Here is a 16,700-nt window from a genome sequence, read left to right on the forward strand (position 1 = left end):
TGTGTGTGTGTGTGTGTGTGTGTGTGTGTGTGTGTGTGTGTGTGTTTGTGTTTTAAAGAGTCAGGGTCTTGCTATGTTACTGAGGCTGGATGTCTACTCCCAGGTTTGGACGATCCTCCTGCCTCAGCCTCCGAGTAGCTAGGACTACAGAAGCACACCACCACACCTGGCTTGTGATCACATTTTAAACTCTGGTCAGTACTCAGCATTTTATAACATCCTGTATGAATGAAACACAAGCTTTGATGAGAATCTGTGGAACTTACTAGACTGAGCCGGGATGGGTGTTTGATGTAGGATAAAGTCCATTTCTATTTTACAAATCAGTCTAGAGTCTGAAGAACAAACCGTTCTGGAACCCTCTCCACACATCACAGAGCTCCACCCACCCCAGAGCTTCACACAGAGGGTGTGAGAAGGGGAAAAGGGAGGAAAAGGGCAAGGCAGTGTGGGTAAGGTGGAGTGAGAATTACCACGCAGGTTTGCTGGGAGTGTTAATCACACAACAAGTGACTTCCTAGCCCTCAGTAATACGGGTCAACAGACATTTGAAAAGGTAACCATCTCCCGCTCAGGGGTACTGAGGCACCGAGAGTAGCACTGCCTTCCTACAGTACACAAGTCCGGCGAGGTCCTCTGCAAATGTAACTCTTGTGCCCAAATCCCCAGTGACTGCCTCTTCAAAGGGGAGACTGGCCCTTTATTCCTCCAAACTGTAACCCTGTTACACAGAACTACCAAGGAAAATAGGTTTATCTTATTTTCTTTTAGATATCATAAGCCCTTTTATTTAGGGGTGCTGAGTAAACATTTGCCACAATGGATGGTTCTGTGGGGATTCTTTTGTGAACACCACAAAAAGGAAAAGCATACAGAAGCAGAAAAACTAATTCAGTGGTGAGGAAGAAAAACAATTTCAAAAACTGAAGTTTCAAGGGCCCTGTTGAAGACCCTCATTTTAGTTTTACAGCATCTCTAACATCGCCCAAATTATGTAAGTTTTTGAAAACAGCATTGTCCTTTTTTTCTCTTTTTAAAGTGAAAGAAGGAGTTTTAGGCTTGAGGGCTTATCTTGTAGGATCTCCTTATTTAGGAAAAGGAATGCTGAGGCTCAGAGAGCCAGGTGCTATCTCAGGTCTACAGCGCCCCTGAGGAGCAGGGCCAGTCCTCAAAGTCAAACCCTTAACTAGAAAGACTGTCAAGCCTGCAGTTGCTAAGGGAACACAAAGCATGCACATCACTAGACAAAAGGGGATGTCTCTTCAAAAACCAAATCTTCAGAATTCAGTGTTTGAAATGGGACGGACGCCCTAGAAGAGAGCATAAGACAATGTTTCCACAGTGTGGCATCTCAGAGGGAGCCTTACGTGAAATAAGATCAAAGCACTTCTTCTCCTCAGGGTTGGTCTTCACCTGGCAGGTTAGCAGGTTGAGCTTTGCGGGAGGCCGGTTAGCCTGTTTAAAAGCCAAAAAAACAAAAAACAGGGTTGAGGATGGGTGGAAGGAATAGAAAATCATATAGTGTCAATCCTCATGAGAGACAGCAAGAGCAAGCTCTTCATGAGTTTGCATAGGTGGCCTTCAGAAGGCAGACTTGACTGAGGTAGGCATGACTGAGGCAAGTTACAGAGGCCCCTGAACTTCGTCTCCACAGAGTGCAACCGCCTCCCTGCAAGGGCACCTTGGTGGTCTACACAAACCCACCTGGACAAGGGGACAAGTGATGCCAGCTCTGAGAGGCTGCTGGCAGTGCGTGCCTTCAAATCAAGATCCTCTACGGCTAAGCCCAACACGTTCGGCTCTGATTCCTACTGACAACACAGACGATTTGCCAGGTAACTTGGGCACCCAGCTCAATTTCTGGTGATCTTAAAAGCATTTTTTCTTAGCATAAACCTCACCTACAGCGAAGGTAATTTCACGGCACAAAAATGGCAGAGAAATTGTTTTCCCACTGTCTGAAGTGATGACGGATAATATATTCACATTCCTAAATGCCAACCATCGCCGTCACTTAAGTTTCAAGAAAACATACTTCATTCGTTATCTGTAACCCCCAAACCTTCTCCCCGACACACAAAGACACCAAGAGATCACAACATACTTTCCATCAGAGTTGTGTCAAAAATGGCTATTTTATTACAGTTTCAAACAAAGAGATCACACTTAGTCCAAAAAAGCAAAGGACTGAGGATAAGAAGATAATTTCAGAAACAAAAATTCGGAATGGCAGAATACCTCAGAATCTCGGAGAAATATCCAAATAGGAGTGGGCTTTTCTTACCCATCTATCAAAGTGCTAAAGGAAAGATCAAATAAAAATGTCTTAAATTTCCATCATTCTTGGACCCCACTTCCCTTGGCCACCAGTCACTTCAAGATAAAATAAAACCTGGATTTGGGATTAATGCAGATACATACACATAAGCCCCTACACCTGGACACACCTGTGAAACCCTCATGCCCTTCAGGCCCAGCAGCTTCCTTCCATTAAGTCTACAGAGTTAGGGTGGGAGAGTTGAACCCATCCTTGCAGTGTGAAGGATTTGGGTTTACCAAATTTAGGTTTGGACCAGCAAAAGTTAGATAAACAGGACTGCACTAGGCTCTCCTGGCTCGTGGCTGTGTTGGTCTTATTTTCTATAGGTTAGTCAGATATTTTCCATCATCTGTAGGTATCTCAGAGAATTAGATCGTCAGAAATCAGCGTTAGAAGACGCCAAGCTCTACCTTGTAAATCTGGACCGTTTAAGTGAAGACACCACTGATTTGGATTGTTACCAGGATTGTTACCAATCTGATTATCTAGCTCATCCAGGAATCAAATACACCAAATAATCTATTTCTACAGAGATATCATCACAAACCATGTATGCAACCAAGTACATGAACATGGGTGTATACCCACTCACACATAGCCTGTGTTTATTCTACCACCTCCCTGTGATCACACAACTATACATATGTGCAAATTTTAGGGCTACTCCACATTGTGGGTTCTTAAGACACAGGAATAATAGGAAAGGTTTATGAGCTTTGATAAATACAGAAGCACCTTCATGGACAAAATAATGACTCTGAATAATAATAGCTACATTTACTCAGCGATTATTATGACATACCTATACAAGGCAGGCACTCTTCTAAACATTTTTCATGAAAGAATTCATTTAATTTTCCTAACTGCCCTTTGAGGTAGGAACGAGTTCAATTTTATAGGTAAAGATACTGGTCCAGACTAAATGATTCGATTGAGGTTATACACCTAGAGAGCAGGGAAGCTAGGATTCCAACAAGTCAGGCCGGCTCCAGAGCTTGGAGCTTAACTGACACTCTCCCTGTCCTCGACATGGGTATCCACGGAAGGTAGTTGCTTGCCTGGACTTATCTTTAAGGGCAGGAAAGAACCACAGCTTAAATTACTACTACTCATTCTCTCTGCCACCTCCACCTCGTGATCTTTCTTCTTCCCTGTGATTTGGGGAAAAGTGTTAGTTCTCCGAGATAACTACCATCAAAGACAGATTTCTCACTTCACAGCAAACCACAAAATACATAAAAATATTCAGCGCCTTTATTTGGAGTAGGAATAATTATAAAGGCATAAATGTGCCTACATATTAAGAAATGAGAACCTTAAGAATAGGTCTACAAAACATATAAGCTGATCTTAAGCAATATCAGCCATTTTAAGTTTTACATTAATAATTGTTTGCTGGCTCACGCCTGTAATCCCAGCACTTTGGGAGGCTGAGGTGGGTGGATCACGAGGTCAAGAGATCGAGACCATCCTGGCCAACACGGTGAAATGCCGTCTCTACTAAAAATACAAAAAAATTAGCTGGGCATGGCGGTGGATGCCTGTAATCCCAGCTACTTGGGAGGCTGAGGCAGGAGAATTGCTTGAACCTGGGAGGTGGAGTGAGCCAAGATTGCACCATTGCACTCCAGCCCAGGAAACAGAGCAAGACTCTGTCTCAAAATAAACAAATAAATAAAATTGTTTGCTACTCAGGTTAAGTATTCAGATTAAGTATTAGCTAATAGTAAAGCTACTAGAAAAATTTATGGGAGAAAATTCTATCCACTAAAATTCTAACCTGTTGCAATTTGGAAACATACAGGTCGGCTGGGCACAGGTCGGTAACTCATGCCTGTAATCCCAGCACTTTGGGAGGCCAAGGCAGCTGGATCACCTAAGGTCAGGAGTTCGAAACCAGCCTGACCAATAATGGTGAAACCCCGTCTCTACTAAAAATACAAAAATTAGCTGGGCGTGGTAGTGTACACCTGTAGTCCCAGCTACTTGGGAGGCTGAGGCAGGAGAATAGCTTGAACCTGGGAGGCAGAGGTTGCAGTGAGCCGAGAATGGCTGCTGCACTCCAGCCTGGGCAACATAGTGAGATACCATCTCAAAAAGGAGAAAAAAAAGGTGTCATCAGTTAATTGAGGTATAAAACAGTTTCACGTAATTCACAAAGTATTCACAGTTTTTCTTGAGAATTTAATTTGAGAAGCCCTAGTTTAGTAGAAAACTTGGGAAAGAATGGTTAAAAAAAAAAAAACCATGCAATAGCCTTAGAGTTTGCCATGCAGAAAGAGATTATCAGTGATTCTCCATTTTAATCACGCCATTCTATTTTTTCGCAATTCATCAGGCTTTTAGAAGGAAGTTTGTATTCTTCCTTCTTCGTGACTGATGATCATTTTAAAAAATTTCAGATTGTGTAAGAGCCAGTAGAGATTTCTTCCAGAGTAACACAGTTCCCAGACCTCAGTGCTGTAGCAATGCTGTGAATTTGGCAAAGAGGATATGTAATTAGAATTATTTTGTGCCAAGGATCACTTCTTCCTAGGGCCAGAAAACACAGACTTGGCTAAGAGGGATATTCAACTCGGGCTTTGACCGAATCTCCCAGATGCTATCCTTAATCCTCTGCTCCAATCAGAATACAATAATTTCATTTCCTGAAGGCTGCCAGCTTCCTGGGAAGGGTTTTCCTACCAGTTCAAATACACTCTGCGTGCTTCCATTTCTTGAAGACCTGCTTCCAAACCAAAGGGCATCTCTCATTTCTCTTTCTTGGTAAGGGTGAACTCACTTCCCCACACGCAACCCCCCTGTAGACGCAGCCATACAGAAGGGTCCTCCGGATTTTGAATTCTAGAGCATGCAGGGAAATAGGGAAAAGGCGAGAAAAAGAACACTCGGCCACTAAATGGAGGGCTGGAAACTACTTATTTTTCTGCATGGCAGTGAGGCAGTGAATCAAGACAGCGCCACCTGCCAGCCCTGCAGGATGTACACAGCAATGGCTGCTAAGGGCAGGAGGAGACCTCCAGAAGTGGAGATTCCCTGGAGAGGGTTTTCCCCTCCAAACACAAAGCACTTATTAAATATGCCGAGTTGTCAGCATCCCAGTGATGCTGGTTATAACTGTACTTATCTGCCAAAAACTGGGGCAACCCATCAAAATTTAAAGACAACTAACTCTCTACATCTTTTGAGAGGAAGCTCAAGCTGTGGAGGTGACTCGAAGTGAAGTTTATGCTGTCAGCAAAGGATTATCAGATGTTTTCCACCTGTCATGGAAAGAGCCACACACTGGCATACGCTGAGGCCTGGATCAAGGGGAACTCTCAATGAAGCAAATATGCCACTTGACTTCAGGACAGGTTCTGCACTAACGCAGTCAATCTGAGTTCAAACAAACAGTGAGTGGACACCAATTAGAAAACAAACCACAGAACGATAGGTGTTTAGATCTGGAAGGTATTTAGAAGGGAGCCTCGTCTCATCTAATCTGACATTCCTAATATTAAAGACAGTGATGACTGGATAAATTTGCTTCCCTTAGTCTCTAGAACTAATACCCTCACACTCACGCATGGAAAGAATCTCCCCCCACCCCCACCCCCGCCCTTTTTTATTTTTTGAGACGGAGTCTTGCTCTGTCTTCCAGGCTGGAGTGCAGTGGGCATGATATTAGCTCACTGCAACCTCAGCTTCCCAGGTTCAAGCAATTCTCCAGCCTCAGCCTCTGCAGTAGCTGGGATTACAGGCATGCACCACCATGCCTGGCTAATTTCTGTAAAATTTTTAGTAGAGATGAGGTTTTCCCATGTTGGCCAGGCTGGTCTCGAACTCCTGACCTCAGGTGATTTGCCTGCCTCTGCCTCCCAAAGTGCTAGGATTATAGGCATGAGCCACAGCACCTGCCCAGAACATCCCATTAAGATCCAAATTACATGGCCATGGGGGGTACAGTGGTGGTCACATGACCAGTGAAAGCTAGGTATTGAAAATACAGAAAATCACCTTCATTTCCAAGTTCAGAGACACATTCAATTCCCCAGACCAGAAGTCACTGAGAGATCCCGACACTGGGCATATGTTAGTTCTAGCTCTTCTCTCCCTTTCCAAAACAAAGTCGGCAAAAACGAAGGCACCCTCAGAGGATCACAAATCTTGCTGCTGGGACATCCTTCTGCTGGGGTTTTACTCTATTCCATCACTCATAAGAACCTCAGGGCCACTTCTCTGAACCCCACGTTGAGTGATGACATTTCTATAGGGGCCAGAAAAACCCCTCTGAGCTCCTGCCCAGCTCTCCCTTCACCAGGGGAGTGGAGGGACAGGAGAAGCAAAGACGGTCACTACCATCCACTCACATGCCTAAGGCTGCTGGCCTGCACGCACTACCAGGCCTCTGTTTGGGGAACAGAAATGCAAACCACTCTCAGCATCTCACCAGCAAAAAAAGGCAACGAACTTGGCCTTAAGACATTACCAAAGCTGTCTACTGGCCCATGCGGTTTTCATTGCAGCTGAGGCAATAGCGTGCATAATGCTGCCGGGGAAAGAACAGCATGGTGCACAGGGCTGTGTCTGTGATTGGGATCCAAGTTCCTGGCCTCTGAAAGCTAGATTGGTAAGGAATTTTATCCTGACTGGCTTTTCATAAGCTCAACGGAGAGGGCTCCATTTATTGTCCTGCATGGACTCTCATCAACAGGATGATGGAAAGAGGCCTTGATTAAGATTGGGCACCCTATGTTAGATTTCTATAACAAAATTACTGATACTTCTTTTCTCCTGGATTTCTGGTCCCCAAAGTTCTTCCCATTTAAACGTCTTTCCCTTAATGGAAAAGCAGAAATCTTCCCAAGTGAGATGTTCGATTTCCAGAGACAAAGAGAGCTAGGGGAGCAATTTGCTGTTGTGTGCTTTCTGGAGCCACAGCCTTCTAAATAAAAACAATCTGGCTTATCGGTTAGTCCTGACTCTGCTAAGGAGTGGAAGATAAAAAGGACAAGGCTCCACTTTGCAAAAAAAAAAAAAAAAAACCAAACAAAAAAAACGCATCAACTGGGTACAGGTGCACTCAATCAAGATGGAAGCCAACAAGCATTTCTAACGGGGAAATTCTTTCAGACGCATCCTTAATACCATAACACACGGAGAATAACTCCTGTCCTCTAACTTCACAAAGTCCTCCAACACCACCTTCATCTAACTACAGCAGACACCATGGATTAAAAGAGAATACTTACGGTACCATGGGATATGGTCAGAAAACCATTTTTAACTGAACATTTCCTTTTCTGCCACACTTTTCGGATCCTTGTGGATAAGTGGGAGAAACAATAAGAGTTTAGACATTTTGGACACATGAGATAACGAACGTACATTTAAACTCTAGCAACACCCCCTTACGTACCCGTCGCTCTTCTTGTAGAGGCTGCCGTTCCGCTCAGTCCCATGTTCCTTGTTTCCCTGAGGCTGATGTAAGCTATAAGCTGTGCTCTGCCGAATTTGGGAGTCCTAAAAAATGGTGAAGAGTGTGTTTTTAATATCGTCCAGGTCCCAATTTTTAGAAAAGCAGTACACAAAGAAAATGTATGCCTACTAAGAGTTTTGTTTTTTTTTTAAAACAACAACAACAACAAAAAGAATCAGATAAATTTCCCCTTCTCAACACACCAAAAAAGAGACATCAGATTCCTCTCCAGGAACTGATAAATGCCATCTATCAGGCTGGAGAAGAAAATGTCAGGAAACCAATATTACCAAGCTGGCTGAAGGAATGAGCCCTCCAAGTTTCCAGGTTTTATTTCATTATGAGCCTTAACTCCCTGACAACAACATGAGGCTCCCACTACGGCCAGAGCAGACCATAAGAAGCAAGGTGATACATGAGTGGAAAGGCAGGGGTTTCCAAGCAAAACACAAAACCAGCTTTCTGTCCCTTACTACAGAACCATTACATAAGCTCTCTGCCTCAGTTTCCTTCTTGGACGATAAGAAAAGAATACCCAGTAAGGCCAATAAACAGCAAGGACTCAGTAGGATCACACATGTGAACATCAACAAGTACTGCACAAATCTTCACTTCCTCATCCCATCAATCTTCAGTAAGGGGGGTCTGATCCTGACCAAGAGGAGCCCTAACAGGTAGACCAGCCACATGGTTGCTGAGAATCTGACAGAACCTACCACAATTGGGAAACTCCCGCCTATCATATTCTTAGGGTGAGGACTAGCAATCAACATCCAGGGCCCACGTCCAGTGTCTGGCATCCAACAGGTGCTCAAGTGGTATTTAACAAATGACATCAGGCCAGGCATAGTGGCTCATGCCTGTAATCCCAACACCTGGGGAGACCAAGGCAGGCGGATGGCTTGAGCCTAGGAGTTCAAGACCAGGTTAGGCAACATAACAAAACCTAATTTCTACTAAAAATACAAAAATTAGCTAGGCGTGGTGGCAGGCACAGGTAGTCCCAGCTACCTGGGAGGCTGAAGCAGGAGGACTGATTGAGCCTGGGAGATCGAGGTTGCAATGAGTCATGATAGCACCACTGCACTCCAACCTCAGTGACAGAGCGAGACCTTGTCTCAAAAAACCAAAAACCAAACAAAACAAACGGTATCAGACACTCTGAGCTGAAAGTAGGAGAGGCCACCAGGGCCAGTGCAGGAAATTCTATTTCCCTGAGACTTAAAGGAAATGAGAGGGGAGCAAGACGTGAACAAAGTGTTCACAAAGTCAACCAGGAAAAGGCCAAGATCTGCCTATAGCTGTTTTTGAGAACCCCTATCCAGTTCATTCCATAATGGGAGAAATGGGACACAATGAAAGTAAGTGGTTTGCTCCAGGTGCAGGCCTCCTAAAAGCAAGAGCAAAGAGTGGAATGGAATCCTGCCTTCCACTCCGAGGCTCCTTCCATTACACCATCCTCCCTCCCCAGAGAGCATCCTCAGAGTCCAGGGCCACTCTCATCATTGCCACTGAGCAGCTCATCATCCTTAGAGAATGAAGCACATGCCCAAATGATGAAAGAACTAATGCAGGAAAATCAGCGTGATCCAAGCTGAGAACAAGAGCACTCAAGAACTGAAGAGTCGAAGGGACAAAAGCACAGGGAGAGTGAGTTTGTAAGAAGTGAGTTTTAAACATGAAGGCAAAAACTGGCAGAGAATCAGGGGAGGATCTTCAAGGCAAAGTGGACAGCACACAGAGGACATGGGGAGGCCACGTGGTCAGCACCCAGGGAAGCTGGACAAATACTGCATCTGAGGCAGTAAGGCCAGGGGGTGGACAAGACGGGCTGGAGTCAGAGTTTCGACCGCATCTCAAAGCAAAGGCAGCCTCTTGGATTTCTGAGAGTTGGAAAAAAAGATTCTGAAGCACAAAACTTTTTAATTTTAATGAAGTCCAATTTACCTACTATTTCTTTTGTCACATGCTATAAGGGTGCTATCTAAGAAACTATTGCCTAATTAAGGTCATATAGATTTATACTTAAAACTCTCTTCCAAGAGCTTTATAGTCTTAGCTCTTACATTTAGGTCTTTGACTCATTTTAATTTTTGATTATGGTGTGAGGTAAGGGACCAAGTTCCTTCTTTGCTTGTGGCTATCCTGCTGTCCCAGCACAATTTGTCAACAAGACGACTCTTTCTCCATTGTCTTGGTACCCTTGTTGAAAATAAATTGTCCCTAAATATAAGGATTTATGTCTGGACTCTCAGTTCTATTTCATTGATCTATATGTCTCTCCTTATGCCAGTACCACATTGTCTTGATTATTACAACTTTGTGGTAAGTTCTGAAATCAGAAGTGCGAGTCCTCTAACTTTGTTCTTTTTCGATTGTTTTGGTGATTCTGGGTTCCTTGCACTTCCACATGAACTTCAGGATCAGCCTGTCAATTTCTACACAAAGGCAGCTGAGATTTCTGAAGGGGACTGCACTGAATATGAAGATCAATTAGGAGAATACTGTCATCTTCACATTAAGTCTTCCAACTCATGCACATGAGTATCTGGCACTGACTTTTTAAACTGTCAAAAAAGAAAAACCAAAAACTCCACATGAGCAATCAATAATGTGCTGAGGCACTCTCCATTACTGAACTGACAACCGACTGTGAAACAAGCTCATTTCCACAGAAAGCTCACACAGCACTCGTGCCTCTGGATAAACTAGGGTACATGCCCATTCATACAATGAGGATGGTCCCAGCTTCCACATTTTCTCAGAAGGACAGAACATTGGTACCAAAAATTAGAGCAAATCCAGCTTTCAACATTGCTGGGAACAATGTCGTGAAAAGAATGTGGAGAAATACGGCTCACCTGTACAGCATTTCAGTGAAAGACTAAAAATAAACCTGTCAGGAGTCTCAACTACACAACCAAGAAATACGTCTATTGATTTGAGGAGGAAGAAAAGCCCTGCACAAAGTAAGTGGTGAAATCACATGACAACACCGCTAACACTGTTCGTGCCATGCATATTAATCAGAGCCATTTTCAGGTCTCATGAACAGGATAAAGGATATTCTTCTTCTCAATTGGATCAGACCCTATGCCAGAAGTTGAGGAAGAAATTACCCTGTTTTTTCTTTAGACCAATTAAAGCATGCAGGTAGATCTCAACTAAGCGAGCCTGTAAAACTTCACATTTGTAAAAAAAGAGGAATATAATCTGTTTAACATAAAATTGAACCTGCTTTAGCACAAATTACTTCAGCATCCTCTAGGTGACTCTGAGATGACCCGGTAACAATAGGCTTTGTTAGTCTGTACAAAATGCCTGACCAGGTGAAGGCCGGACAGAGGAAACTGACCCTTTCACATGATCAAGGTTTTGATTTTTAGAATACTATTCAAGGGAAAAGAATATCTCCTTCTGGAAATAAGAGAGGCCAGGGCAGTCCATGTTGCCCCAATTCCTGGAGGCTCCAATGTACTCTCCACTTTCCTAAGAGAGATAAAGACAACCTAAACTCGACAGACAAAGCCTCAACGTGCAGGGATTGTTTGTGTGCCTGAGTATGCAGGGGAAGTGGGCATCTGGTGGAACCTCAAAAGGCTTTCATGAAATTCTATCAGTGTCCAATATCCTCTGTCCTGTGACACCCAGACAAGTTCTCAGAGCTCAGGCATCACCCTTGATCTTCACTTTTCTGTGGCCCTATAAAGTATTAGTCATTGCATTCGGCCAACACAGATTGGCCCAGATGACCAGTAGACTTTTAATATCTGAAATCTCCAGGAACGGAAGGCAAAGGGGGATGTTGGCTGCAGTACAAATCTCATATGGATTTACAAGTAACAAAAGAATCTTGAGCTAAGTCTCTAGGATAGCATAAAAAGCTGACATTTTTGCTCACTTCTCAGAAAGTCTGTGTCCAGACAATTCCTGTGATTGACAAACTTGTTGAGGAGTCATCTCTGGAAGCATAAAGTTTCCCTGTCCAGGAGAGCTGTGATGTCCAACTCATTCACCATCTTCTGAAGATACAACAGGTGCGTCCACCCACATGGGCAGAACAGGGAGCTAGAGGCCTTGCTGAGCCAAGTGCTGAGCCCTGGCCTAAGAGCAGCGCTTTCAAATCTCATTACCACCTATTCTCCATTATTTACAGGTAATTTTTAAAAGACTCCAGAGAATAGGCTTGATGTGGAATAGGCCAGGGTCAAATCCTGGCTCTGATGCCACTGTGTGAGCCCAGCAAGAGCACTCTTCCTCTCTCTCTTGCAGAATAAAGTTGCAGACATGGATCCATTTTGTTCTGTTGTGTTTGTGCAGCACTGGCTTAGACTAACAGCGAAGGAAAGGGTAGCTGGATGTGTGAATCAACAAATGAGCACCTCCACTGAGGCTGACATGGTGACCAGAGCCAGGCTACCTAGCAGCTTGGCAGGAGAGGCAGGCAGGTGGCTACCAGCAGAGATCTCTGATGAAGGGCAGATTCAGGAATGTAAGATACACAAATCCGGACAGCAAAGCCAGAGGCAGAAGAAAATTATGGCTGTGGTGGACCTTGGCTGCCTGGGTGGTATAAACTGTTCCATCACATCCTACTAGACAGGATGGTCAAAAAAGAGGGAGCAAAGGCTATAGGGAGGGGAGGGGGGAGAAGAAGAGAGAGAGAGATCTGCAGAGTGGAAAACATGATGGTTTCAGCACTCAGATCTCTGAGACCACAGCCCAGAGCCTAACCCTCCCCCTAGAAGGGCACAAGTCTGGGTTCTCCACATCAAACAGCAGAGAGAGTCTGCACACCAGTGATGAGGTTTTGGGACTCTGCCAGCACCCTAGCAGGGTCCATCCTGGCAGAATGCCATTGGATAGACGACATGGGATGGGGAAGGCAGGAGGCAAGGCTGACAGGGAGAGAGCCCAACCAAAGATGAGCAGTACCAATGGGTTTAACTCTGCAGGTGGAATCTTCTCCAAACATCAAACACTGTGGTGCACAGATGGGTCCTCAGTGTATAATACTGCACTACGGGTGGTCACTGCATAATTTTTCAACTTTTCTCTAAGTATGAAAACCTTCACAAAGAAAATAATGGAAAATACCAAAGAATAGTATTCTTACAGAGAGCAGAAAATATCAAGAACAAAACATGAATGGCCAGTGATTGGGAAGTGTGAGGTCACCGGGACCCGACCGGCACAGGCTTTACACCAAAACAAAGCTGCAGAGTCACAAAGAAACAGCAGCCTGAAGCCACCACAGTGGAATGGCCACATTCTTCATTCCTTCAATAACTGATGCTTGAGATTTACAGGAAGAGAATGAGGATCACTGGCTTCTACCAACCATCAAGGCAGCTTCTCTGGGGCACGTTGCTTAATTTCTATGAACTGTGATTGCACAGGCAGGGCTAGAATTTTTGTAACACTGAATAAAAATCCTCTAACATCTTCAGTTTTCTAAGTCACAGAAGAAAATCCAACAATGACAGCCTAAAGAATAATGCCCAAATGATCAATTCTTATTGCAAATTTGAGGTATACAAGATGGAGGCCTCCCATCATAAAAATCATTTTAAAACATAGAAAATGCAGCATATTCACATCTGCTTATTACTTGCAACTGTGTTCAAAGATTGTCCAACTTGCTGAATGCCATCACCTAAAAGCAATGCAGGGCATGATACACAGAAAACATTAACACACTCACAACTAGGAGATTGCTGAGTTACGTCTTGACAAGGAGCCAACTGAGCAGAGAGCCAAAGAGGAACAGTAAAGGAGGCTCATTTGAACCCTCTGTACAATCAGGGGCAGATGGGCTGGTCAACAAAAAACAACAAACTATAAAGAACTTCTGGTCTGTGCTGGTAAATTTGTTACTTTCCTGCAAAGCTGTAAATAACCAGCTCTCTCACAACCAACCATTTTTCCCAAACCTCCTAATTCTGCACAGCCAAAGCAAACACAACCTTCACACTGCGCTCAGAGGGCTATTTGGCTCCAGCAGCTGCTCTGCCTTATTTTAAAGCTGAGCTTTGCTTCATGGGTTAGATCCTCCTTCTTAGACAAAGGCAGCTCTTGACCATTTCCAATGGCAGACTTGGGAGCAGCCACCTTGGACAGCTGGACCGCATTCTGGCTCCCACCCTCGCACTACCTCCGCTAGTTACAAATAGGCCACTATTTTCTCTATATGCCAAGTTCTTTTTTCTTTTTGTGCTTATATCCCATGTTTGGAAATATCAAAGCGTCAGGGCCTACATTCTCTAGACTAGGAGGAAGTCACTGTGTTGTAGGTCATTTCTAGCACTAAATATAACCTTGCTCTGCTAATGTCTCACTTAATTGACCCATGTTTACCAAAATTCTACTAAATGAGCACTGTGGCACTATAGTGTGATGGAAGAATGCCTCCAAAGGCAGGAGGGCATCCTCAGGCTGCTCAAGATCTGGCTGGAGAAAAGGCATCTGTGCACTCACAGCACGGCCAACACTCAAAAAGAGGAATAGGCTGTGATTGACATGGGGCTTTCAAACAGGACTTGCTCTGTGAACTCAGATCACTGTGGGCTGGGGTGATCAGAGGCAGCGCTCCAGAGGTGGGGTTTCAGAGGGACTAGAAGGATGTCTAGAGTTCAGCCATGCAGGGGAGGGAGGGAGGGAACGGCTTCATCCTCACAAAGGAACAGCAGCAAAAATATAAACTGTAAACCTGGAAAATGTCCACTTCCCTAATATTTGTGCAAACTCTTCAGCCTTTAATAAAACCTGCTACAATGAAAGGTGAGCGGTTAAAATAAAAAATGCTACTAGTCATTAATATAAAAAGATATATATATATATATATAAGTTCATTAATAAAGCATGCAAAATTCTGTACTTTATATTAAAACACTGAACTACTTACTCTCCTAGACTTCGGTCACAAAAGGTAAATGCATTTGGGAGAAAAATAACAATATTCAGTTATAGTACAAGAAAACAGAGATTATCAAACTGCCAAGAGGGAACTTTATGCTCTGTCACGTAGTTTAGCAATTTCTCTAAAATCACTAGATATACATTTAGACACATTCCTTTTATTGATAAGAAAATGGATTTATGCTAAATTCACATTATGATACCCACATTATAGTGAAAACATAGTAAAATTATCTTTAAAATTTACTTTTTAATGGCTTTTTTAAAACAAGTCCCCAAAACACAAATCGTCCCTGCTGACATGTTAGCACACGGTGACATCATTACAGGAAGAGGGGAAGTAAGAGAACTAAGGATTTCTGCCTGTCATGATGGAGGCAGCTGTAAGAAAATCTCACACCTCATATTTTATAGAACACAACTTCGGGGCTGGCAGAGCCCCAGCTGGTCTCCTGTTTCGTAACTAGGCCCAAAGTGGCAGAGTCCACGCACATCAGGGTAGGGGAACGACAGAGGACCAGGTATAGGATAAAAAGGCACAAATGACAATGATCTCTGTGACGAAGCCACTGAGAGCTCCTTATCTAGCAACTGACAGAGCACAGGGTTTATACACTGCCATTAAGGCCATGTATGTAGTAAATGCTTCCCCCTGAAATAAACATATTTTAAAAGACGGTTTTATAGAACTAAGTTGCAAGAATACACTAAATGTTTTACTGCTGCCTGACAGAGCCTGAGTGAACTGTGAGCTCCTAGAAGACATGAACTTCTTGTTCTTCAGGCCAAAAGCCTCCAAGACATGGGGATAAAACTGCAATCTTTCAAAATTAAATCCCCTCACCTCTTTCTGTTCAACCTGCAATGCGGATTTCAAAATATCTCGAAGCTGTATCAACTGCCTTCTTTCTTCATCCTGGGCCTGTTTGATCTTTAAAAACACACACATACACATACACACACAAAACAGAACAAGTCAGAAAATTAAGACTGAGGTATAGCGAAACGTTGGTGCTCACAGGGCATTTCCAAACAATGCGACGACTCCTTCCCTCGCTAGTCAAACGTTCCCTCCCACCAAGACAGAGGACAGGCGTGGGAATGCCACACTCCATGTGGGCAGCACAGCATGAAAACACAGGATTACACAGAAGCAACATTTAGATGAAAATGTTTGTTGCATTAAGATGGTTTTAACACTGTCGTGGGAGGAAAGTTACTCACCGTGTGAAGATCTGTAGAAAGCGTTTCAATGGAGGGCTTGAGGCTTTCCACGGCTTTGAGTCCATCTTGAAAAAAACTAGCAGGAAAAGGAAGAAACAGAAATGACACTTCACAAAGGAAAATAATTTTGTCAGACGGATTAAAAAACTTCTTTAAAGTGACTGAAGTCATTATGCAACTCCTGGTGGAAAAGACTGTATGAACAGAACTTAAAATATCAGGCAAACCAAGAATAAAATGTCACTCAAAATTAGCAGGAGCGAACAGAAAAGGAATTGCAATAAGCCTAAGTATTTGAGAGTTTTCTTGACTCATATAAAATGAATCCTTGATTTTCAGTTTATAATGGGAAAGGGGTCTACTGACAAATGGCAGCAAAGACTTTGATTTGGAGTGTTTTGAGAATCCAACTGGAAGCATCGAAGGCCAGAAAGGCCATGGAGCCTAAGTGGAAGACACTAAAGAATGCATCGCAACAGGTGACCACTGCATGGAAAAGAGAAGGAATGCAGAAGCCAGGCGCGGTGGCTCACACCTGTAATCTCAGGGTGAGGGATCTGGGGAGGCCAAACTGGGAGTATCACTTGAGACCAGGAGTTCCAGACCAGCCTGGCCAACACAGCAAAACCCCATCTCGACTAAAAATACAAAAAGAAAAAAAAAACAAAAAACAAAAATACAAAAAGGTATTCGGGAGGCTGAGGCACAAGAATTGCTTGAATTCGGGAGGCAGAGGTTGCAGTGAGCCAAGATTGCGCTATTGCACTCCAGCCTGGG

At 43.7% G+C, this 16,700-nt stretch overlaps 1 protein-coding gene across 5 annotated transcripts in view; it reads right to left on the reverse strand.

Moving 5' to 3' along the window:
* Positions 1–16,700, reverse strand: part of ASAP2 (ArfGAP with SH3 domain, ankyrin repeat and PH domain 2) — a 188,903-nt gene that overhangs the window by 50,903 nt on the left and 121,300 nt on the right. For 3 of the 5 annotated variants that reach the window (XM_032294172.1, XM_032294170.1, XM_032294174.1), the window contains exons 8-13: positions 15,924–15,999; positions 15,544–15,630; positions 14,686–14,694; positions 7,722–7,825; positions 7,555–7,624; positions 1,368–1,455 (exon numbers count right to left, since the gene is read on the reverse strand). In XM_032294172.1, the coding sequence (XP_032150063.1) occupies positions 1,368–1,455; positions 7,555–7,624; positions 7,722–7,825; positions 14,686–14,694; positions 15,544–15,630; positions 15,924–15,999 (434 nt within the window). The remainder of the gene's footprint in view (positions 1–1,367; positions 1,456–7,554; positions 7,625–7,721; positions 7,826–14,685; positions 14,695–15,543; positions 15,631–15,923; positions 16,000–16,700) is intronic. The other 2 variants (XM_032294173.1, XM_032294171.1) reach the window with 1 other exon arrangement.

Source organism: Sapajus apella, unplaced genomic scaffold, assembly GCF_009761245.1.
Source record: "Sapajus apella isolate SASKATOON/1434 unplaced genomic scaffold, GSC_monkey_1.0 scaffold31, whole genome shotgun sequence".
In the NCBI taxonomy this organism is placed as follows: Eukaryota; Metazoa; Chordata; class Mammalia; order Primates; family Cebidae; genus Sapajus; species Sapajus apella.